Source organism: Alligator sinensis, unplaced genomic scaffold, assembly GCF_000455745.1.
Source record: "Alligator sinensis unplaced genomic scaffold, ASM45574v1 scaffold1542_1, whole genome shotgun sequence".
NCBI classification, from domain to species: domain Eukaryota; kingdom Metazoa; phylum Chordata; order Crocodylia; family Alligatoridae; genus Alligator; species Alligator sinensis.
The window spans coordinates 627,231-652,386 of NW_005842452.1; the positions used below are offsets into that span (position 1 = coordinate 627,231).

Below are 25,156 nucleotides of genomic sequence, written 5' to 3' on the forward strand. Positions count from 1 at the left end.
CGCGCGCGCCGCGGGGAAGCCGCTGCCCGCAGCTGCTTGCCCGGTCGTGGGCGCCCCCTGCTGGCAGGGAGGTCCCTTCACGACCCTGCGCCTGCGGGATGGACAGGACGCTGCACCCATCACACCCCAGGGTACACTGGCACCACCTCCAGCACCAGCTTGTGGGGCTTTTCTTCCAGCCACTGACCTGCTCCCAACCCTCCCCTGCAGGAGGAGGGGTGGCACAGGGCTCATCTCATACTGGGATGCACTGGGCCACGGTGCACAGGGTGTCCTCATGGGACCCTGCAGGGAGCCCCCCTGCCCCAACCCTGCCCCGCATGAGACACATCCTGGACTGTACTGGGATACGGCCTGCAGGAAGGTCTTCATGGGAACTGGGACCACTGGTCCAGACTGGCACAAACCTCTAGCAAAAGCCTGGAGCCAATGCACTGAAACCTCCCATGGCAGCCCCTGCACCATCCCTGCATGAGGAGGGGTTGAATATTGCTCATTGTGGACTATACTGGGATATGGCTTATGGGGAGGTCTTCATGGGAACTGGGACCACTGGTCAGGACTGGCACAAACCTCCCATGGCAGCCCCTGCACCATCCCTGCATGAGGAGGGGTTGAATATTGCTCATTGTGGACTATACTGGGATACAGGCTACGGGGAGGTCTTCATGGGAACTGGGACCACTGGTATGGCCTGGCACAAACCTAAAGGAGGAGAAAACCTGTCTGGCTTTTCGAAGCCAATGCACTGAAACCAGCCGTGGCAGCCCCAGGACCATCCCTGGGGTGGTTGAGGAGGGAACATACTGGGATACAGCCTACAGGGAGGTCTTTATGTGGACTGGGACCACTGGTATGGACTGGAACAAACCTCTAAAGGAAGAGGAAGCCCGGCGGGCTTTTCCAAACCAATGCACTGAAACCTCCCATGGCAGCCTCTGGACCTTCTCCGGGGGCTTCAGAGCGAGGAAGGGCTGAATATTGCTCATTCTGGAATATACTGAGATACGGCTTATGGGGCGGTCTTCATGTGAACTGGGACCACTGGTGCAAACCTGCATTGGAAGCCTGGAGGGCTTTTCCAAAGCCAATGCACCAAAACCAACTCTGACAGCCTCCTGGGTCTTCTCTGGGGTCTCCTGTGTGAAGTGGGGCTGAGTATTGCACATACTGGAATATACTGGGATATGGCCTGCGGGGAGGTCTTCATGTGAACTAGGAGTACAGGTGTGGACCGGCACCACGCGAAGGGTGAGGAGCCCCCGTGAGCGCGGCAGGAATTCATCGCCAGCCCGAGAAGCCCCCGAACGGCCACGCTGATGTGAGCTTTCCACAAAGCGACAGGCTTTATTAATAAGGTAACAGCATATTACAGTTATGCATGTAAGACAGCATCCAGCGTCCTGTGCAAAGCTCTGAAGGAGATTTCACATTCAAACGTATTTCTTTCCGGCTTCTCGTGTCTGTTAGAAAAAGCTCAAGGCGAACAAGAGGGGAGGGGGAAAACAGGCAGCAATCACCTCTAGTCATCGCTATAATTAAAAATAGAGATTTCTCAATTAGGTCTTCCTACAGATAAAGTGCACGGCCTTCCTGTCCTCTAGTACACAAGGCAACGACAGAAATGTTTCACAGTCGGAAGCGTCTCGTGGGATTGTACGCGCCTGTTTTACACGCCGAAGAGGGGGGGACGGGGGAGCGTTGCCGCGTCTACCAACCCAAAAGCAGCTTTAAATACGATTTCTAGGTTTAAAATTCAATTTACAGTTTACAATAAAGCATTTCCACCTATATTAAATAGTTATGGACATGTCAACGATCAATCATCTGGCAATTTGTTGCAATCATTCCTTGGATTCATAACATATGTATAGCTATATATAGATATCTATATAGATAAAAATAGATCTAACTATATCTCTCTAGATAGATATATCTATATATATCTATGTAGATAGATCTATCTATCTATATATCTAGCTACATAGATATATCTCTCTATATCCCTATCTCTATAGATAGATACATCTATCTATATCCCTATCTATATAGATAAATCTAGCTATCTGTATCCCTATCTATATCTATATAGACAGATCAATCCATCTCTCTATATGGATAGATCTATCTATATCCCTATCTATATCTATATAGATAGACAGATCTATCTATATCTCTATATAGATAAAGTATAGATAAATCTATCTATATAGATATAGACAGATAGAGATAGAGCGATATAGATATATATAATTTTTTTATTAACAGGCTCAATATTAAAAAGCCAACCAACTCTATCCCCCCACCCCCCCCAAAAAACACACGTTCTTCTAGCTGAGATTATATCAGACCTGTGTTTTTTATCTGGTCCCTGACGTGCTGAGTTTCTCTCAACATTTATTGCAGTGCTAATTCTTGCCCGTGGCCTTTTCCATGCATTGGTTTACCCAGAACGGCAGACATGAAGTGGGATATACACAGAACGGACCTTCACGCAGCAGCTGTCACTTCCTGGCACAGCGATGCTGATGTAAAGCTGGAATTATAGGGGTAAGACGCAGTTTATAGCCGCTGAAAAATAATAATCGCGGCCGTGGCGCGTCGGGTGGCTGTGCTGAGCTTGGGCTGAGAGCGTGTGGAAGGGAGTCATGGGTGTCATGCAAACACTGGGTTACATCACAGCTCGTTCAAAAGGGTCTCTTGAAGGAAAAAAGAATATTTTTTGGAAAATTCCCTGTTTCCAGAAAACAGGAAATCCCGCAACATCAGACGCGTTCCCATTGAAGATGGGATCTGAGAGTTGTGAAATAAATTTTAAAAGAAAAGGTCAGTTGTGGAAGCCATGTCCATTCCCTGACCACTTCCAACTTGTATCTGGCCTCCTATTTTTAAAGCCCCCTACATCTGAGCCCCTGAAAAGGGAACAGTCCCATGCCTATTCGAAGCAGGAGCAGCTGGGATGAGCTCTCCCCTTCTGCCCCAGTGCTGCGGTGCCTCGTGATGGCCAAGTTTCCATCCTGAAGGAGATCGAGCTGGGTCCGGCACAACGCCTCTCCTCCGGTCTGCAAAGGGGAGATGTTGCTAGCGGCACAGATGCAAACACCAAGAGACCTCCCATCATTTTCAGCGATGGCTGTGGGTGAAATGCAGCCATAAATGTCCCTGCCCTGAAGAGCTTCCAGTGTAAAAGGCACGAGTGGGTGTGATGGGAAGGGGACTCCGGTTTGGGAGGGCAAGGTACCCAGAGCTGGGTTGCTTACTTCCCACGGGAGCTGGGCTTGGGGAGAGAAGAGCTGATCCAAGCAGTAGCAGCAGCATGGAAACAAGGCACATCGTCGACAGCGGGGCAAAGGGGCCAAGGGCACGGCAAGCCCCAGAAGAACGTGGGTGGATCACGTGGAGGAGGGAAGGCAAGGAGATACACAGCTGGATGCAGGAAACCCGTGGAGAGGGCTGGCTCTCTCAGCAGCAGGAGTGCAAGGAGCCTGGAGAGGATGGGGGGAGATGGAGCACGTTGGGGTCAAAACCAGACCTCTCCCCCACCCTTCAGAAATGGGGCCCAACATGTTGCTTGGGTGCAAGCAGATAGGAGGCGACTCGAAGGGGCAGGCACCACGGGATGAGTTGCCGGGAGGAGGGTTGGAGCCATTTTCAAGGCAGCGCTTCCTTATGAATAAACTGGGTGCTTGGCTAAAGGAATTGCTTCAGCACGTTCGGGGAACCATCCCGTTGTTTGCTCCCTCCCAGAAAGCTTTCGGGCTTCCTCTGGAGGTTGTTCTCCTTGGAGGAGTCACCCCCACCCCCATGAAAAATTGCATTCGGCTTCACCCCCATTATGCAAGAAGCTCAGATTGCAAGAGAGTTTTGTAAGTCGGAGGAAGGAACGAGGATGCTGCAGTGCCCGGCGCTGATTTAGCCCCAGAAGGAAGCCAGCAAGAGGCAGACGATGAGGCAGGAGGGTGGAAGCAGGTGCCAAGAGTGGCAGAAAGTCGCCAGGACTGAGACAGGAAGAGGACAGGCATTTAGCAGAGCGCCAAGGCCGTGAAGCGCGTGCATGTAACGGAGAAAGTCTTTGCAGACACTGAATTTTTGCTATGAGCGAGGAGGTCCAAGGAGACCGCTCAGACTGGGGCATGGAGGGGCAAACAGGACCAGGAGGGGAACCGGGTAGCATGCAGGATCCAGCAGGACTAGATAAAAGACCAGGGAATGAAGCGAGGGGAGAGTCCGGTCCAGAGCTGCAGAGGCAGACAAGACATTTTCAGCAGCAACAGGTCACAGCCAGGATACAAGACACATCCGTGTTTTAAGGCACCAAAAAAAGCTGACAATTGTATTAAGACAGCGATTTTCTTAGGAGGGGAGGGGAGGGGAGGGAGGATGGCAGGAGGGACATTCACTGCACTAAAAGCGAGCTCAAGGCACGTTGTTGTCCAAGGATCCGCTTTCATGCTTGCCCTTTTAGCGACAACGGCTGGGCTGAAGGGAGTTTGCCAGAAGAGGCCGGGCGTTATTTTAGACAGGATTATTTGTTTCCCAGGATATATCCGAGGAGCTTGTTAATCATTCCAGACAGGTGGATTTTTTTAAAAAATGTTTTAACCCTGGGTATGAATCAAATTCCCCATTGTAAATGTTTATAGACCTGTCTTAAAAAAAACCCTCTGTATTTTAAAAGACTGACATGTGCGCACGCACATGCGCGCGCACACACACACACACACACACACACACATGCACACAGCTACGCACACTCCTGAACTCTGCCCATTTAAAGTGCGTTCGAGTGCTGACGTGCTGATACACCCTTTGAAAAAGCAGATGACGACATCACACCAGGGCTTTCCTATTCTATTATTTCAAATTCAGCTTTTCAGGCGTATCGCCCTCCCCCTGTATATAGTTAAATACAATCCTGGATCTCCGGCAGCGAGTACCTGGATATGGAGGCTATTGGTACGGGCTGCTTTTCAGGGAGACGTATGCGATGCAGCCCCAGGGACAAAACTAAAATGAATGTGGGGAGAAGTACTCTGATTTCATGTAGCCCACAAGGATAGCTGGGTGGAAATCCCTGCTCTCCAAAGTCACCGTTTAGCCCCTATTGTAGGATAAATGCATTTTGCTACCAGAATCAAGAATTTTGTGACTCTACACTTCATTAAAATAGGGACATTTCTCTTGTCCCAAACCTCTCGGTCCAGGCGAATGCACACCCCTACAAGATGTGCTTGGAAATCTGGCATGTGGGAGAAATGGCTTGAAACACACTTGAGGCTTACGCTTGTCTGCGCCGTGCTGGTGACTTGCTAGAAGCAAAATGCAACCAGAGCCTTCCGGTGTGAGTGCAAAAGATAGAGGAGGCAGCAGCTTGGCCATGCATGAGCCGTCCGCTAGATGATTCTCTGGGATTAGAGAAATGAATATCTTGTTTGCAATGGCAGCGGTGGCTGTCTGAGAGAGGTCCAGGATAGCAGATGGCAAATGTCCATAGTACACAAAACAGAGCCCCTCCTCTGCCACACAGGATAGCCCACGTGACTCCATACAGGGACCTGTGATGCTCTTGCTTCTCTGGCTAGCAGCTTCTCTTCAGTCTTGCCTGCCCTCTTCCTCGTGTCAGACTTTCAGGCATTGGAGATCTCTGCTTCTCTCCACCAGCCCCTACCACTTGCTGTGGGTCTGGGCAGCACTTTGCACAACAGGGCTTCTGATCTGACGGGTCTATAGGTGTGAGCACAATACAAGTGTTGGTATAGTCATGGTGGAGTCTGGGCCCTTCCCATGGTGGGAACAGGGCTCCTACGCTGCAAAGAAAAAGCTCTGCAGAGCCTAGGCTGGTTCATCTCAGGCCTCTTCTGGGTTGGGCCTGTCTATGAACATGGCTGCGGCTTCCTTCCTTCATTATTGCAAAGGTTCCTTCTGAGAAACAAAGAATCCTCTAAACAAGGACTCCTCTAGCAAAGGCTGCAATCTTGCTGCAAAATGGGGTCTCTTTTAGGGCACAGAGGGGGAACTCCATAGAAGCAGAGGGAGCTATCATAAGACCTCACACTTAGCAGGCTCAGCAGATCTGCCAGGCAGCCCTTTGTCATCCAGATCACAGGCTGTCGGGGGGATTGTAGGTCCCTGTGGGTTCTTTGATTTCTCATCTTGCCCACTAGTAGTGTTTGAAACATGGCGGGAGCAGACTTGGCACTGCTTGTTGGCTAGCGTGGATTCCTCTTGCTCTCTCACACACCTGCATGGCACTCAACACCGCAATCCCTGAGACCGGGTGAGCTCAGACATCCTGTCCGTTTGTCATGTTAACGGTGATGCAGTGACCACAGCGTACCATGGCTTTGGAGCATCCTCTGATTGCACGCGCCTGGCAAACAAAGCTCTCTCTGAGACGGAGATGCAAGGAATCAGTCCCACCAAAGGCAAGTTTGACATTCTTCCTAGATCAAAAACTCTTTTTAGCGCTGAACAAGTGGTGCTTTGCAGCCAGCGGCAGAAGGCAGGGATTCACATGTGGGGATTGACTTTGGGATGGAACGAGGCAGAAACCCTACTTGAATGGCACCCAGGTACAAGTGTTTTAGGAAGGGGAACGGAGGGAGAGCTAGAAAAAGGACACCCTTCCTCTCAGCCAGGAACATCAGTTTGTGAGAAGTCCCCACTCATTCCTTCTTCCACGTGGCCCAGCATCGGAGCTGCCAGTTTGAGGTTTTCCTTTGTAGAACACACAAAGAATAAAAATAAAATAAAGTAGGAGTTGGTGTGAGGCAGGGTCCGAGCATGAAGGTTGCAGCCAGCCTTACGACATCCAGAAAGGGTTAAATCAGCCGCTTCCAGAAGGAAGGGAAGGAGAAAAGCCACTCAACGGAGGGGGAAAATAAATGCTTGGCTGGGTTGCTTGCCGCTCTGCAGAAAGCTGACCCAGGCGACTGCTGCTGTGCAGACGACACAGGACTTCCAGTAGTGTGAAAATGATCTGCCTATATACAACCCCCCGTGAAGGGGCACCCCTCTCAATTTGCTCACCTAAGGGAAGCTGGCCTGACTTATCCTTTTATTTCTGGGTGCTTATCCCTGCATCCAGAAAAAGAATCAGGAGATTTCATTGCCGAAGACTTCCAGGACCAGTGGCGTGAGCTGCATGCTGTGCTCCGGCTGGAAGGAGAGGCAGCGGTACTGTTTGGAGTGCTCCTCGTTGAGGCTCCGCAGATCCGCCAACTTCTGGATCATCTTGGCATAGAGCAAGCGACTGCCCGGGGGAGGATGCTGGCACTGGATGTAGCTCTGCAGGATGTTGGAGAGGCGGTCCTGAAGGGTCTCCACTAGCGCGGTGTCCTGCACGCCGGGGCGGTCTAGGAAACACCATCATAGAATTAGATCAAACCCAGCAGAAGTGTCCTTATTGTCAAGGCAGCTGGACAACGGGACAGGCTGTCCAGGGATGTTCATAGATTGGGGTCGGAAGGGACCTCAGACCCCCTGCTCTGGGCAGGAACGAGCGCTCGGGTCAGACAACCCCAGCTAGGTGCTTGTCCAGTCTCCAAGGGCTTCAGGAGCTGGGGATGCTGGTGTCCGGGATGCTTTAGGGACCATGAATCCTGCATCTGAGCAGGGGGCTGGACCAAACTAACCTGGAGGGCCTATCTGACCCTAGGGGCCAGATTCATGTTGTAGGGAGGACTGAAGAGGCGACCACTTATTTAAGATAACCGAGTATTCATCGCATCCACCCACCGCTCTCAGCACCCTTGCACTGTCACCACCCATGTCTTCAGCCGGATCCTTTTTCCATCCCCACGCTGAGGGTGCAGGCTCACGACCCTCTCCCAAATCCTCCGGCAAACAATACTTTTTGCAGCCTGCCCAGGAGAAGATCACCAAAAAGAAAAAAAAGGGCTATTTCTGGCCAAAGAAAGGAGCTGTCTCTAGAATCCAGACGGCCCTATTGGCCTTCTCCTCTCTTTCACAGGGAAGGGGAATCCAGCTTAGGTTGACCTGCTGACTGCAAGATCACACCCTGTGTCTGTCTCTCTCTCGCACTCAGCAGTGTCTGAGGGAGCTGAAGTCATGGGCCAGGCTCTGCAGGGTCCTAGCCATGAGTGTTGTAGGCCACATTTCCTGGGTGCGGATGCGAGCTGCTCCCATGCGGTCTTGGAGCAGAGGACGTGCCTCTTACCAGGCGAGAGGATGCAGATGGCCATGAGGAGCACGTGTTCCTCTTCGTGCAGGTTCAGCTTCTTCAAGCCCACCTGGAATTTCACAAGTGGCTCCAGCAGCTCCATGTTGTGACCCGCTAGAAGACAACAAAACGCACCTGTCAGGGCAGCTCTTTCCCATCGGTACCAGCAAAGCCCAATGTCACAGTGATACAGGGGTGGGCACGTCCCTTAGCTCAGTGGGGGCAGTTTGGTCAATGGCCAAGGCTGAATGTTTCTTCACCAAACTGCACCAAGGGAGGTTTAGGTCGGATATTAGAAAAAAACTCTCTCGCTAGGAGGGTGTTGAAGCACTGGGACAGGTTACCCAGAGAGGTGGTGGCATCTCCACCCTTGGAGGTTTTTAAGGCCCAGATTGACAAAGCCTTGGCTGGGATGATGTAGTTGGGGCTGGTCCTGCTGGACCTCCTGAGGTCCCTTCCAACCTCAGGACCTCCTGAGGGACCTCCTGAGGTCCCTTCCCATTTTCTATCATTTGATGATTTCTAAATGCCAGGTCTCCTGACAGAGGAAGCAACTAAGCATTTGCTGCTTGGTTTTACAGAGACACGTGAGCCTGCTGCTCTGGCTAGGAGGTCCTCTCTCCTCCTACAGCTCCATCACCGTATCTCAATCCAGACCCAGAGCTCTATGAAGAATTTTGTATCAAGGCCTCTTTCCAGAGCAGAGACTCTTGCTACACCATGAGGTTTGGGAGAAGGGGCATTGTCTTGGTCTGTTTTTCAGGGATTCAGCACACGGCTGGTATCTTGCACATTCACAAAAACCCCGCTCCTTCAGGAAAAGCCATCATTAGCCCTTGCAAACTTTGGAAAGTTCTGCACACAGATGCCAGTCAGCTGGTGTGCGAAGCAGGGATTGGGAAGATGTACAGTCATTTTGTGTCTTACCCACGTGCCACGTATCTATACTCTGTGGCCAGCAGACTCTTTACATGCACGGTGGCATGAATTTCCACCCTTCTGCCAATAGGTTGTTTCCCTGCATGTGCTGTTATTTTCCTTATATGTAACCTCAACTGTCCCTGACGCAACGTGAGACCATTGCTCCTTGTTCTGTCAGGCATTTACATCTTCTTTTTAGTTCAATTTTTTCCCTTTACTTTCAACCTCCAGCCACTGGCTCCCGTGACACCTCCACCAACTACACCCATTTCAGGCAATCTTTTTGTGTGTGTGCGTGTAAGACTGATCGAGTTGCCTCTTGACCTCCCCTCCAATAAACTAAACAGCCTGAGCTCCTTAACTTCACTTTTCAGGCAAATCTTCTTGACTCCAAGGTTGTACTTAGCTCCTTAAAAATGTTTAATATACAGTTAGCCCCTGTGGTAAGTGAGACACCAGCTAAGCGCAAAGCATTGAACACCGGCTCCTTTTTTGGGAGTGGGAACACTAAAACAAGTAGAAATAGGTGGAGGAGGAGGGGATAATGCCTGCAGGGAGAACTTCTTGGCATCACATCATGCCCTAAGAGATTAGGGGATCCATCTCTTTCCCCAGACATCTGCTGTTTTTCAATATTCGAATGGTTATTTTCCAATTACTGATTGGATCGTTCAACGTTCATAGTGTTCAATGTGCATCTTTTGCAGTGCTCATGGGGCTCATGTAGGAGGTAAGTAATGCACAGCTCTCATGCAGCATCAGTCAGCTCATCTGTCTGTTTTTTGCTGTATCTTTGTATCCTCCCCAAACCTACACGAATCTCCAGTTACATCCTCAAAGTGGAATCAACAAATTGTTGCATTTAAGGCCTGGAGAATCAGACCTGGACACAGTTTCCTCCTCCCTCATGTCACAGAGCTGTCACGGACCAGTGCTGTTCTCAGGGTAGGCTGGTATACAGAAGCCCCCTTACCTTGGGTAACATCACTGACTTTGTATTTGAAGTCATTGCTGCCGCAGGTCCATGACATGTCCTCCAAGGTGAAGGACTGATTTGAGCGGAGCATAATGACTTCAATGGAGCTGGACTTTAGCAGGGCGATCTGATCCTCTGCTGTGAGATCCCTGAACACAGGGAGAGAAGGGAGGAGAAAGAAAACCAATGAGACCTCAGATCTAGTTTGCAAACTACCAAGTGCCAGCTTCCCCAGTTTGAAAATGCGCCTGCAAGCAAAGAGCCGCTTGCGTGATAATTGTCCTCTGCCTCCTCTCTTAAAAAAAAGAAAACTGCTGGGGCTAAGGGAGCCGGCATGGTAAAGTGAAGTAAGAACTGAAGTCGGAGTGAGACACTTGTGATTTACAGTAGTTGGCCCGCATTCAAAATGCTTAACTGAGTTTGGCATGGGGGAGAAAAAAGGACCCTAGTATTATTTGATATGCCAGGAGCTCGCTTTGTCATCTGGCCTTATTGGTATGGCAGGAACACATTAGAAATCCCACTCAAGCTCCAGATTAATGCTGGGACTGAATAATGATCTGTCCCTGCCAGCGGGGAGATTAGAGAATCGCAGCTGCTGGGCCTGTCATTTTGAGAGAAAAACAGAACACTTGTGTCCTGCAGCCACGGGAAATGGAGCCCACATTGTCGTCATCGTTCAGATGAGCTTTTTCGAGCTGAGTGCCTTTAGCAACTGATCCTGAGAACATGAGGGTTATCAGCCAGCAGCAGCGAGCCTGATGGTGCCCCTTCCCCTCGCGGTTGCACCTCTCCGAGCAGTTCACGCCAGCACGGCTTTCTACCCTGGCACTCTGTAGAAAGCACCTTCGCTATAAGGACGGCTTCGATCCAAAGCACAAAGCAGAGACAAGACCCCCCCTCCCACCCCACGCACACCCCTCTCACCTGAACCCAGGGATCATCTTGGCAAAGCCGATCACTTTCTGTATACTGTAGCTAACCAGGTCGGCCAGGTGGGGAAGCATGGTGAGGGGCGAAAAGTTGATGCCCATCGACGGGCTGTCTTCGGGCTCGCTCAGCATCAGGTTGGAGAACATGCCATGCTCCACTGAATCTGGGGAAGCGGGGTAGCACGTTTCAGACTGGTTGCACAAAAGCTTTGGGGTCTTCAGGGGAAAAGTTAAGCGAGGGGAGAGTCAAGCTCCACAACCACGGTAGCCGGGGCATCGCCCCAGCATCGGGCTCTCACGTGGCTTCAGCCAGGGAACAGCATGGCCAAAATAAAAGATGGGCAGAGTGAGGAGCAGACTGTTGGAGCGAGCTATGCAGGGAATCGTGGGCTTCCCTGGAAAGGCAGCTGCGCCCAGGCAGGAGAATGCCGGAAGCAAAAAGACCAGCTTTAATGCTTCTCTTTCAAATGGCCTGTCACATTTATCCATACCCGGTACCCGCTCCCCAGCCACCCAGAAGGCTGTCGTGTCAGCATTTCCTGGCACCTCACACCCAGCCACCAACACACCCCAAGCTATAAATTCCCTACTACCCCCTGCAAAAATTCACCTCTCCTCCACGCTGGTCCCCATCACCCCCAGCTTACCCACATCCTATAACCCACCAGCCAGGCCTCCACAGCTCCACCCCGGCAACAGCACTCCTAGGCCCACGGCACCCTTTGGTGCCCCGTGGCTTCACAGGCTGCAGCCTCTCTCCCAGCCAGGCTCCTTAATTTTAAATACATCACTATCCGCCTGAGCTCATTTGAGGGGGATGCCTTGCAGGGAATCTGTCTTCTGCTAAGACCCATTCCATCACCAGGACCCTTCCCTTGAGACAGCAGAGGTTGTTTTAGGGCCGAGGAAGAGCGAATTTCCCTTTCTTTGATAAACTTCTGCCATCTGAGCTGGTTGCTGGCAAGGCAAAGAGATGATACAGCCCCATGCCAGTGCTCAGGTCCCTGGGCTCTTTAGGAGGGGTTACAAAGAGGTCTTCTTTGCATGCTCTGACACAAAACCTATGGTGCAATGCAGCAAAGCCCTTGATGCACTTCAAGCCATGAGTAGGGACAAGAGTGCACTTCGGGGCTTTGCTGGAGTGGAGGATTTCACTTCAGAAAGAAAGCATGCGAGTCTTAATCATCGCTCCCTTCAAAAACCCATGTCAGGCTTTGTCTCTTGCTTTTCTTTCCCCCTGTGGCTGCTGTTGGCAGAGGCGCCCCTGTACCACGAAGTACCTGGAGAAGAACCAAAAGGCTCCGAGGAATCTTCCGATGAAAAACCCTGCGTCAGGACAGACGATGACCTGGTCAGTCTTTGGTCCTCTCTGGCTCTCACAGGAGGCTGGAAGAGAAAGGAGGTGCTGCTTAGACCTCACAGGGCTGACAGAGGACGGCTGCATTCTCCTTTATTCTGCGTCTTCCCAGCTACCACAGCGGGGGTCACACACATCAGTGCCCGCTACAGAGCAGCGTACGACAGAAAGAGGCTGTTACTGGCTCGGGATTCGGGTGGACAGCTTCCAAAGTGCTCGGCATGGCACGGTTCTGGTTCCAATGACATCGACATTTGACACCGTCTCTCACCCCATCCTAATTAATAAACTGGGCGACTGTGGCATAGATGCCTACACAGTCAGATGGATTGCAGATTGGCTGAAGGGTCGCACTCAGAGGGTGGTGGTGGATGGATCATACTCGACTTGGGGGGAGGTGGGTAGTGGAGTCCCCCAGGGCTCGGTCCTGGGGCCTGCGCTGTTCAATTTCTTCATCAGCGATCTTGATGCTGGGGTGGAAAGCAACCTGTTTAAATTCGCTGATGACACCAGAATTTGGGGGGAGGTGAGCACGCTAGCAGGGAGAGAGAGATTGCAGAAGGATCTGGATAGGTTACAGGGGTGGGCAAACAGGAACAGGATGTGTTTCAATACGGACAAGTGCAGGGTGCTGCACTTGGGTAGTAGGAACCAGCAGCACACTTATACGATGGGGAACTCCCTACTTGAGAGCACGGAGGCGGAAAGGGATCTTGGTGTCATTATTGACTCCAAGATGAACATGGGCCGACAATGCGAGGTCATGGTTGGCAGGGCTAACCGGACCTTGTCGTGAACATTCCTCCATCACAGTCTTGATATTGGGTTACAGGCTGACCATGGGCTGCCCTATGCACTGCTGCCATCTGATACCAGGAAGGCTAACGGAACCTGCAGAGCAGATTAGACCGTCTATAAACTCACTAGGGGGAACCAGAAGGGTTTGGGGGAGACGCTGTTTCCCCTAGCCCCCGCTGGCATAACAAGGAGTAATGGGCACAAGTTGATGGAGAGGAGGTACAGATTGGACATCCGAAAAAACTACTTCACAGTTAGGGCGGCTAGGAGCTGGAACCAACTTCCAAGGGAGGTGGTGCTGGCCCCTACCCTGGGGGTCTTTAAGAAGAGGCTGGATGCCTACCTGGCTGGACTCATTTGAGTCCCGTTTTTGTTTTTAGGGTTTTTTGTTGTTCTCCCGCCCTGGCGGGGGGGCGGGCTAGAAGATCTATTAGGTCCCTTCCGACCCTAAAACTATGAAACTATGAAACTATGATGTGCCAGAACGAGGAGCAAGACAGAACAAGGAGCAATGGGCTCAAGTTGCAGCAAGGGAAGTTGAGGTTGGATACTAGGAAAAACTCTCGCTTTCCAGTGCCTCGGCACTGCAATAAGTTACCTAAAGAGGTGGTGGCATCTCCATCCTTGGAGGTTTTTAAGGCTTGGCTCAGGGATGATCTGGGTGGGGCTGGTCCTGCTTTGAGCAGGGGGTTGGACTAAACGTGACCTCCTGAGGTCCCTTCCCACCATCATTTTCTATGATTCTGTAATGCAACCATGTTTTTGGAAGCTCCACCCATGGTGCTTTAGATTAGGGATGCTCAACCCCCAGCCTGACTTGCAGAGCCATGGCATCCAGCCCACAGAGCTCCCCACGGGTCAGGAGATTTGGTGGTTGCGGAGTGGTGGCAATTCATACTACCAAATTCCCAAGCCGTGTGTGGCTGGATTGGGACCAAGCCATACCCTCTTCCCCGCTCCCACACAGCTGGCCATGCCCCCTCATTGCTGCACAGCTGGATCAGGCTCACCAGCTGTTTCTGGCCTGCGGACAGACCAGGCACTGCCCTTCCAGCCCACGGGACCAAAAGGTCGAGCTCCACTGCTTTAGACTGGTCAGTGCTGATTGCTTCCCACAATACTGTGTCAAAAGTATCAGATCACTGGGTTTTTACAGACACCCACTCCCCATTGTGGGTCAGCACATTTTGTCCCAGAGATGGTATATTTTCATGGTAATGTCCCAAACCTGAATGAGAAACATTTCAAAGTCTACTTCCAGTAGCTACAACCACAGGTATTTTTACTTTGAGATCCCAATTTCCAGTTCTGCTTGGTCACATAGTTTCCTTTTCAGGACATGGGTTAATAACCATTGATGATTAACTATAACGAGAGCGTGTGTGAAAGGTCTCAAGCGGGATAGATGTGTTCTAACTAGGGGGAACTTGAGAGAAACCCCCCCCACCCATGCCAAATTTAAAACTAGGAGCACGCTTGACTTAATGGGATGGATCTATCAAGGACGTCTATGGAGCTGCATGAGTTTGGATTAACTGAAGTGCTTGGCATAATAAAAAATATACACTTTACGGACCAAAAAAAAGAGACATCCAGTCTGACGTGAATCACAGGACCCCACGCCAATCTTGCAGCCAGGCTCCTTCGTGCTTTCCAAAAAGACACCCAGCCCTGACAAATCATTCAGACTCTGGAAAGTGGAGACGGCTCTTTGTAACAAGGGTCTACATGACACGGGTGATGTGCCAAGAGAACAAGGCTGGGGGCCGGGGAGACGTTTTCACATGGAGTCACCAAATTGGCAACCGCGTTGGGCGTTCCCAGTCGATGGGTCCTAAAAAAGGTGTCAGGGGTTGTGGCCTCCACCTCCCGTTATGGTTATGGGTGAAGTTTCTCTTGAAACTGCATTGTCAGACAGGGTGACAGCAAGGAAGAGGCTGCTCAAAACCCATCAGAAGTCACGATCCAGACTTATTTGCCAGCAGATGGCCTCCTTGTCACAGTGGATGGGTGGGTTTGGCTGGAAGGAGAGGAAAACACACACACACACACACACACACACACACACACACACACTGGACCCTGGAGCCTACCCGGAACTGGGTGAAGTCAGAGTAGGTCGGGTCGTAGGTCTTGCGATGGGCCTCGAGCAGGATGTCGATGACGTTCTGCTGCTCCTCCGACAGCTTGGGCTTCATGCTCTCTTTCAGCGCCTCCTCCTCCTTGCGCTTCATTATCATCTCTCTCTTCCTCTGGACCTCCTCGTCTGTCAGGATGACTGTTTGCAAAACACATCGGGTAGTAGCAAGGGGGCAGGGGGGTGCGGGGGAGGAGAGAGAGAGAACAAGAATCAAAAACCCTTATCCTGGAGTTGCCCACAAATCCCTAAAACCTAGGCATCTCCAAAGACTGTGTCAGAGATTAAACCGTATCCAATTTTGTTGCCAATTAAGACCCATTTTTTCTCCCTTCTGCTGTAGATGTCCTGAAATAGAGGGTCTCTGCTGGGTGTCAAAGCCTCCTAAAGTGCCATCTCATCTCAGCTTACCCCCAAAAACTCTGGGTCCAGCCGGAGATTGGGTCAGACGTTTCTTTTCTCTTTAAAGATGTCGCATGCCTGTCTGAAACACCAGTCTTGCTCTGCGGGTGCCGTGGGATAGCGCTATCCCAAACCATGCCAGTTATTTGCAGAAGGGCTGTGGAGCCTGGCATCCAGCCCCTCTCTCAGGCTGAAGGGCGCTGTATTGGGAAAGGCAAATCTGGTACTGCAGGGGACCCGGAAAAAGCGTCCTATCCAAAAACCTTTTGCGCAGCAACATCTTTAATTTGATCCCACCGCTGTTCTGCTTTCAATTAAGAGGTGTGAAAGCTGCTTAGCACCGAAAGACAGGCTCAGGAGGCCAGGCTAGAAGAGGGGAAAATCACATCATCGGTGATCAAGAGAAGAGCTGCGATTCCATCTTCCCCGGCCCCTTTGGAAAGGCCCGGCCTGAGAAAACCAGCGCTAAACAGAAAGTGTTGTCCTTGCATTTTGAACAGGCAGGAAACGGAACAAAATGCGGGTGCGATGAATGATTACAAGCTATTCTTAGTCACTTCTGTCCTCGATGCAAGTATAGTAAACCTGTGTTTTTCACTTCTACCCTCTGCTTTCCAGTTTTTGTTCCCCCACCCCACCCCACCCCGAACGGCTCAGATAGCGCTCTTGTGGTGGCAACTGCTCTGAATGAGAATCCTGTTTGTACTCAGTCCCGTGAATTAACCCGTATGCGCTACAGCCTGTGTTGCCCAGGCCAGGGTCGCACAGGGAGCTGTGGCTATTTGCAATTCCAGGTCCAGAACAGGCATGTGTTACCCCCTCCAGCGGCTCTGGAGGGTGTAACACCTCCTGTCACATGAATTAAGACGGCCGTGTTAAATTGCAAGAGTTCGTTTTGTGCAATTGTTTTCAGCTGAACGCTTATTAGGCACATCTTTAGCTCTCGCTGATCAGAACGTGAAAGGTCCCAAAGGAAACCAAGCAGCCTCATTGCTTTAGAGCAGTGGTCCTCAACCTGTTTTCCAAAGCGGGCCACACTTGCGGCCCTCAATGCGTTACGTGGGCTGCACCCACACAACTTGCTTCCTGTGTATCCATTTAAAAAAATGCTTTGTTTTTTAAAACATTTGGCCTGCAGCAGCGTGCCGATTGGGCTGCATGCGGCCTGCGGGTTGAGAGTCACTGCTTTGCAGAGCCAGGCCTCAATTCAGCACCACAAAGCTATCTTTGGGCGCATCTACATGAGCTTAATAACACTGCGCAGTAGCACGGCGGTGAAAAACCGTACTAATAGCCTACTGCAAAGTGTGCTTAGGCTAATGCACAGTGAGCATCACAAAGCCGGCCCTACTAGTCACCGTGCATTTAGTTAGCACTTTATTAAGCAAGTACTAAACTAAATGTGCAGCATGTAAGGCGCATTAATGAACGCATAGACATGCCCAGTAAGTACATCCCTTAGTGGGGATGAGACATGAGCTTTAAATGATTTGAGGCATGAGTACACAGGAGGAAGCTGCACTCTGAAAACTCACACTTAAGTGGATCCTTCTTTTTTTGGATCACTGGTCTTTCAACCAGTCACTGGCCCATGAACAGATATTTCCTGGTTGTTCTCGTTCAGTATTTACCAGAGTTTCAGGAGGTGGCCCAGGGTATTTTTCATGCCTTGAAAATAAAGGTGCATTGAGTTTGAGTTCGGAGCTCCAGAGAACTTGGGAAGTTCACATGGCGTTTCCCTCCTCTGAGTCTTGCTTGCCTGTTACACAGATGTATGATTGGGCATAACATTTTTGCCATCTTCCCACTACTGGTAATAATAATAATAATAATAATAATAATATATGGATGTGCAGTGCTGGTCTCTAGCTGAATGACAGCTTTGTCTTTAGGGCTTATCATAGAATCAAAGACAATGAGGGTTGAAGGGACCTCAGGAGCTCACATCTAGTCCAACCCCCTGCTCCAAGCAAGACCAACCCCAAACTAGATCATCTCACCCAAGGCTTTGTCTAGCGGGGTCTTAAAAACCTCCGAGGATGGAGATGCCACCACCTCTCTGGATAATCTCTTCCAGTGCTTCACCACCTTCCTAGTGAGAAAGTTCTTCCTAATATCCAACCGCAACTTCCCTTGCTGCAATGTGAGCCCATTGCTCCTTGTTCTGGCATCTGCCCCCACTGAGGACAGTCCAGCTCCGTCCTTCGGACATTACAGGCGTTTGCCATGTCCCATGCAGCACCTGTGGGATACGTGATTCTCCTTAACCAGTCTTTTCTCTGATTCTATGCATGTGCGGTAGACACGCGTGACCCTTGTCCTGAAGAGCCTCCACTCAAACCCCAAAGGGAGCGACGCAGTAGTCCAGTATTCCTAAAACAACCTACCACAAATAATTGGTCTCGGGGAAGAGAACAAGCACAAGCAACTGCACCGCGCGCGTTACCTCTTAACAAGTCCGAAGCATATGAAAACCATGAGTTTTACAAACATAACAGCCCTGCCGTCGCCACAAGACTATATCGACCCACAGAGCAGACGCAGAATAGAGAAACTCTCGGGCTCCTTTAGCCCTCCGTGCCATTTATTGGAGCAACCGCAAGTTTTTAAATCGGCGCCCTAAGACTAAAGTCAAACATTGGTAGAAAGGTCTCTTTAATACCCACAAATCGGCAGCTCAAACACACCCTGCCAGCTAGGTAACCAATCCTAAATATAGCAGACAAGATTTTCCATCTATCAAGACACCATTAGCTTTTAACCCGTCACGAACAAATAAAAGAGCATTTATCTTATGACTGCAGGCTTTTTCCTGACAGTCGGTTGCAGAGATATTTTATGTAGGGAGGGGACGGCGGAGTCTGGTATGAAAGGTTTGGCAAGATGCACCGAAGCATGCATTGGCTGCACAAAACTCTGAGGCTACGCGAGGTCTGGTAGCCGCGCTACGTTGCCTTCGGTTACTTCTGCTGGGTTGAAGCCGCCGGTATTTTTCCAATACATTTGCGAAGTTGCATAATATTTCACCTTGCCATTTTCAATCTAAGGAGACAAGTCAACTGAATGTTCCAGGTTGAAAGGTTATTCTTAATGAGTGGAACGATGCTACAATTCATCCTTAAGGGATGTTGCTGTGGAAGCCTTTTTAGGTTAGTTGACAACTTCACTTGGGGAAGAGACTGATGAAGACAAATTGATCTTTATTAAAAGAACCGCCAAGCAGCAAAGAATGAGAAAATGCAAGGCCTTAGCCTGACCCTGCCAAAGGAGAGCTCTGCAGGTAACAGGAAATCACTGAAATCCCATGCAGGGGGGGAAACTTTCTTTTAGGAACTCCATCTTTACTCTTTTAACGCCAGCAGATAGGATGAGGGCAGCTGCAGTGTCATATGATGAGGGCCAGTGCACAGATGGAGAATACAATGCCATCGCACCCAGCCAAACGATAGGTTTTTCTTCACTACGGCGAAAATATCCTGCCCTGTCCCCTTTGCTCCCCCCAGTTTGGGACTTCACTTCAGCTGACGGTACTGAAGGCACGTATGCCCTGGGATCTCGCGCTGGGGTTGCTCTCGAAGTTCACTCATCCCTTTTGGCACTGAGCTGGTAGCCTGACTTCTACAAGGTGTGTTAGCGAAGACGGTGTGGCTCACACCTGTGCTGCGGTTTGATCCCCACGCAAAGCCGGTCAAGTCGAGGCCTGGATTTTGAGGCAGGCAGCCAGCCGAGCAGGTAAATTTTCTTCCGTCTTGTCCACGGGAGCCTCCTATAACATGCTGGCAGACCTGTCGTGACAGCTTTAAACCCCAGTCCAGACAAGCCTCAAGGACGTCAAGAGGTGCATTTTGGCATGTGCCGCAGGGCTTGCACAGATCTTTGCGTGCCCGTTGCCAGCCTGCCTTGCCACGATGCTTTCGGCAGCCCAGACAGCCAAAGCAATGCCAGATGCCAGAGACTGCAAGAGTGACTTTAGTGATGGGGACATTAAATCGCTCTCTGCTCAAGGGTACCAGGTGAGATTAAGAGGGGAAGGTAGGGGCTGCCTAGCAGCAGGTAATGCAGTTTGAAAATGGTGAGTGGAGCAGATCTGGATTCTGCCCCTGAAAGAACAGGGCACCAATATGGATAGGACCGCAGGGCACTATTGTTATCATTATCATCATCATCATCATCATCATCAAAGGCTCAGCAGATAGCGCCTAGATCACTGATTCTCAACCAGGGTGCTGTGGCTGGTAACCCATCTGCTTGTTTCTGCAGCCATGCTGGCTAATCCTGAAGACAGAAGCAATTATAGAAACACCGATGTATTTAGCACAGCCCTAGTGCAAGCCAGGCTTCCTGTGAAGAATGTCAGCTTTCAAAAGCTTTCAAACGCTCTTGCATCAAAAGGAGAAATGCATGCACCTAGGCCAGGGATTTCAGTCTCCTAGAAGCCAAAAGGAGAAGTGTGCCTTCGGCAGAAAAAAAATGTGCTGACAAGCGTGCAGTCCACACTTCTGTTCTGCAAGCCCTCCAGGTCGACTCTCCCTATGAGGAGCGGAAGTCACGAGGCAGCGGGCTCCTCATTCAGCCTGTTACAGAATTAGGTACCGCCTGGTGCAGCGAGCACCGCCATGCTGAAAACTCAGGGGCGGCATCCTGGTAGCCCATTTCCACGGACATCACTGCCCGTTCTGAATCAGGACTCGGCCCCGTATGTGCAGAAACCCGCTCGCTGTTTCACCTTGTGCTTTCCTCTAGCTCCAGCCAAAACATGCATGTCGCTGAAAACCCCCAAACTGCAGTGGGATGTAAGATGATCTCGGTTGCAAAAAATAAAATTGCAAACAGTGAACTGCTACGGCACGTACTTGTCTTTAAGACAACGAATGCTGAATATCGACCAGAGGTTTTAAATCGGTGCACGAAGAAATCTCTGCCACGTTGGCGGTCTGTGTAAAGGAGAATGTGGGAAATGACTCGCAACTAAAAAGTGGTGGTTTGAGGAGTTGTTAACAATTACTAGCGACCTGGACTTGATGGCCCAGCAGACCTCAGCCAGTCCTCCAGGACATTGGTTTTCAACCTTTTTTTTTTATTTGCAGACCCCTTTGGTAATTTCAAATGGAGGTACGGACCCCTTTGAATGTAAAGGTGGGCATTCGCATACATTTGATTGATCCTAGTCATCTTTCAAGGACCCCTTAGACATAGTCTGTGGACCCCCGAGGGGTCCCCGGACCAGGACATCAAAACGCTAAACGCCAAGTGCCCAGTGCTCCCATGGGAGCTGAGGTCACTTAGCACCCCATAGGAAAACCAGCCATCCTAGGGATAACAAGGAAGCAGAGAGATGCATCTCAATTGCAGCACAACACACGGCTTAGCTGACAGGACAGTTCCCCATAGGCAAATCTAAAGCAGAACAAAATCTTTAGACTATTGCATCGCTAATTTTCATCAGAACAAGCAATGGAGACACCCTTCCCCTTTAGGCCTTCAGAAGGTGCCAAGAGACAGCGATCTGGAGCGGAGTATTTGCATTGCAAAATACTTGATAAAAAACGAGAAACAAAGCCAGGCAGGATTTACAACCTCGTGCATGTGTTTGGGGCTTATCTATATTATATCTGTCCAAGCTGCTTCATGAATAATTCTCGCGGCTATTTCTCACTGCACTGAGGTTTGCCCACTAGCAGTCATAAATTCTCACGATCGTTCCCCGGCACTCTTTGTTGAACAATGAGCAGGCGGGAACACAAAAGTCTCGACGTATTAAAAAAACGCAATTAAGCAAAATACCCTTTTATCGCCACCGCGGGACTGTGGGAGGGCTGCAGAGTTATGGCAGTCGGTAAAATGTAGTCAAGGGTTAAGAGGATAAGTGAAAACATGAAGCACAAAATGAATTCTCTAGTCAAGTGCTCGCTACTCAAACGGCGAGCAGCTGGGAGAGGACGGGGAAGAGGCGACAATGGCTTTCTATCCGTTCAGAGCGAAAGCATCTCCAGTTGGCCCATCCCCAGCGCTGGTCTCTCCAGGGCTGGATTCCTGGGTTCAGATTGCTATTCTTTTTGCAGGATTTGGTGGCTTTCCACGGAGCAACACAGATGCTCTGCAGAGCCCACCCAGGCCCCTGCATACGCTCGCTACCTACCAGCGCCTGGCTTGAAATAAAACCACCCGCTCCTGTTTACGGGGAATAAGAGAGGGTAAAATGAACAAGGTGGGCGCTGGATAGGCAGAAGTAGGGGCGAGCTACATCAAGTGGGTCACAACACAGCAGGACCGGGGTTGAGCCTGCGGTCAAGCCAGCGCACAGACAAACCTACCGCGGTGGTGGTGATTCAGGGTTAGGCAAGAGGGGCTGGGAGCAGAAAAAACAAAATTTCAGGATGCGAGACTATGCGAATGTATAAATAGCCTGATGAATCATAACCCCCCATGACAGGGCAGGGTACAGCGCTGCTGCAGGACTCGGTGTGCCCGAGGCATATCGCGTGCATGTGTATGTCCATATATAACATACAAATAGAGACAAGGAGGGTATGCCAGGGCCAGGAGCAACCTCTGGGCTCACCTAGCCTGCCTTGCTGGCCTGCACTGGGCAATACAGTGCAGCTCCATACTGGGTCACAGAAGAGCCTGCACCTGCTTTTCTACCAATGCTGCGGCATTGCCACCACTGGCCAAACTGGAGAGACTGGTTGTCAAATTCCTCCTGGTCCCATCAGTGCTTGGCTTAGACGCCTCCTTCACTACTCCAGCATCCCCTCATTGCCCCAGCCCCTGCGTGGGTCTCACTGCTGGCACGTGTGCTCTGTGAAGGCAACGAGCACAGGGAGAAAAGGGAAGATATCCCGAGATGTATTCCCCAGTGCAGCCTGCAGAACGGGGGTAGCCAGCGAGGAGGAGGAAAGGGAGAGTCTGCATGCACAGGAATGGGCTCTGCAAAAGATCTTACATGTCTGGTAAACTCCCCTGGAAAAAGGCCAGGTGATATGCGCTGCTGATGCTGACTATGCAGGTACGCCTTCAGCAGGTCTGGCCTGCTTGGCAAGCATTGCCAAACGTTCCCACCTGCCCTTGAGGCCGGTCCAAAGCAGGCCCTTGCTCCAGGGAGGGAAACTGAGGCACAAGCAGCATTAGAGTCAATGATCAGGTCTGTGGTGGGGTCCGAATTGGAACTGGGGGCTCCTGGCTCCTTTTCTCAGTGGATGGGGAAGGCAGTTTCAATGTTCAGGTCCTGATTATAATGCACTCCCTCCCTCCCTCCACCCTGGCGCTTTTCCCGTTGCGCCCCTCCCCGCAGATCCTTCCATCTTGCATTTCGGTAGCTCTCGTCTTGACCTCCCTCAGCTGATTCATAAGGCTCCTTGCCTTCTTCAGCAATTTCCCCACGAGCCACTGCCTTCTGCAACAGCTATGAGGAACTGGCCAGCTAGTAGCAGGTGGGTTGGGAAACCTGCTGTTTGCTTTTGTTGCACATTGCTGGTCAGAAATAGAGTGTGGTGGGCGCACCTCTGCATGTGTGTGTGCACATGCATGCGCACGTGCAGCAGTGCTCGGCCGCTATCATCAGTGTTTTGGCAGCGATGGCTATTTACTACGAGGAGGCAAATGGGCCATAAAGGCAAGGATCCCATGGCACTGTTGGGCTGTGCCTGGAGAACCACCCCTGCAGAAGCCAGCTGCCGTTTGCACACCTGAGGCCCTGTGCTGGCCGCCTTTGTAACACGTCAAGGTGTTACTAGTCAGATGCATGCATAATCCACATGCAGCGAGTCTCCGTTTCATGCCCCCGTGCACACAGAACCCACCTCCAGAGCTTGCCATGCCTCCTAGCCATGAATCACCCTGGACGTGCCTTCTGGCCTGAACTTTGGGAGGTTCACGCTTTTCAAGCTTTTCTGGGCAGGCAGCAGGGCTAGGAACCTGTTTTATTCGCCATAAGAAGCAAGCTGAGATTCTCTTGATCACAGGACTCCCGGAGCTGGGGATTTAAGGGGAGGGGGAAGATGGGAAGACTTGGGATGAAACCATGAGCTCTGGCAACACAGAGGCCTTCTTGACTTCCCTCGCAGCAACCTCAGACTGACATTCACCCCTTGATAACATTTTTAGTGGAGAAAAAGCACCTGCATTTTTTTTTTTTTACCACTAGACATATTGGAGTTTAATAACTGAAGCCCCCCAGGGTAAAATTCCAGGTGCTGGCTCTCCACAAGGTTTTTAAAGCAAGCTGGCCAATGCGCGAATCAGCCCCACAAAAAGCCACCTATTTCTTAGAAGAACGAAGCCAACATCCAAAAGGAAGCAAAAGTAGCCGTCTCACATGTACAGCAGCTGCAGCACTGGCTGTACGAGGCGTGCTTTCCCTGGCGAGAATATGCACAGCTGTTCCAAACAATGAGAGCAGGCAATTCAAGAGAAGGGTTTGCCCAATTCCCACTGACTTTCTCAAGTGTCTTTTGGGGGGTGGGGGAAATCCAGCCCTAACCATCAAGGAGCACAAGAGTAAAGAGTGCTTAACGTGGCTCTGAGCAGGTGGGTCCAAGCCCTGTGGACCTAGTCCCAGCACTGTGGTCTTACAATCTGGGAAAAAACCCGTGGATAAATTGCTGGTGAACGGGAATAATTCATTTTTCATCCTCCCATTACATGTTTGCCTCTTTGCCGGCTTCCAGCATCCTGAAAGCCAAGCCTGACAGTTGTGTTTTCTCTGCAGAGGACGCTCAGCGCAGTGCGCTCCGCGACTTGGGTCTGTTGTTTGCAACGCCAGGCTCCTCTGCTTTTCGGGGAAACGGAGCAGAGTGGGAAATACCCTTTCTGCTTTATAGTTTTTAGAAAAGGGGATTCTTGGGAACTGAGCTGAAAACAGCCTTCTGACATCCTTTTGGGTCTCAGCAACAGATCCTCAAGGAAAAAAAAAAAAAAAAAAAAAAAAAAAAAGAGGTGGAATAAAAGGGTTTTGCCGAATTTAAATGAATGGGAGCGAGGAACCGTTTTGCTTTGCAGAATTAACCTTGCTGCTTCCTCCTGCTCTTATAGCACCAGGTTAGTGACAGCAACAGATGTCCCCACTTTGTTCCCCCCCTCCCACCACCCGTTTTGGCTTCTTGCCTTGCTGGAGGACATGCTGTTTTTGCCTGGCAGCCCATCGCTCCGGTCCCCTCTGTGCCAGGGCTTCCGCAAGCTTATTCCCGGCGGAGCTCGCTCACCTCTGCCCCACTGCCCTGGCTAACGCTGCCTCCAGTTTAATCCCGCGACTAGACTCGCTGCTCTTCCTCCTTTTGCACACGCTGCTGTGGGAACCCCCCCCCAGCCCCGTCTCTGGGCATGAGACAGAAGACAGCATGGGCAAGGGATGCAAAAAGTTGTACACCCCAAGTTTCCTACCCTGTTTCTGCCAAGCAGGGCTAGGGCATGGGTTTGGCAGAAGAGGTCAAGGAGCCCCTTGTGTGAAGCA

At 50.8% G+C, this 25,156-nt stretch overlaps 2 protein-coding genes across 2 annotated transcripts in view; both read right to left on the bottom strand.

The window, feature by feature from the left end:
- Nucleotides 1-1,210, bottom strand: part of CUNH12orf10 (chromosome unknown C12orf10 homolog) — a 4,763-nt gene extending 3,553 nt beyond the window's left edge. Inside the window, exon 1 of the mRNA XM_006030612.1 lies at nt 1,172-1,210. Within this exon, the coding sequence (XP_006030674.1) occupies nt 1,172-1,210 (39 nt within the window). The remainder of the gene's footprint in view (nt 1-1,171) is intronic.
- A 4,743-nt stretch (nt 1,211-5,953) lies between these two features.
- The window catches only part of VDR (vitamin D receptor), a 75,436-nt gene continuing 56,233 nt past the window's right edge, over nt 5,954-25,156 (bottom strand). The window contains exons 8-15 of the mRNA XM_025212269.1: nt 24,023-24,084; nt 23,508-23,680; nt 15,260-15,444; nt 12,292-12,397; nt 11,007-11,175; nt 10,077-10,228; nt 8,180-8,296; nt 5,954-7,355 (exon numbers count right to left, since the gene is read on the bottom strand). Coding sequence (XP_025068054.1) covers nt 7,096-7,355; nt 8,180-8,296; nt 10,077-10,228; nt 11,007-11,175; nt 12,292-12,397; nt 15,260-15,444; nt 23,508-23,680; nt 24,023-24,084 — 1,224 coding nt within the window. The 3' untranslated portion in view covers nt 5,954-7,095. The remainder of the gene's footprint in view (nt 7,356-8,179; nt 8,297-10,076; nt 10,229-11,006; nt 11,176-12,291; nt 12,398-15,259; nt 15,445-23,507; nt 23,681-24,022; nt 24,085-25,156) is intronic.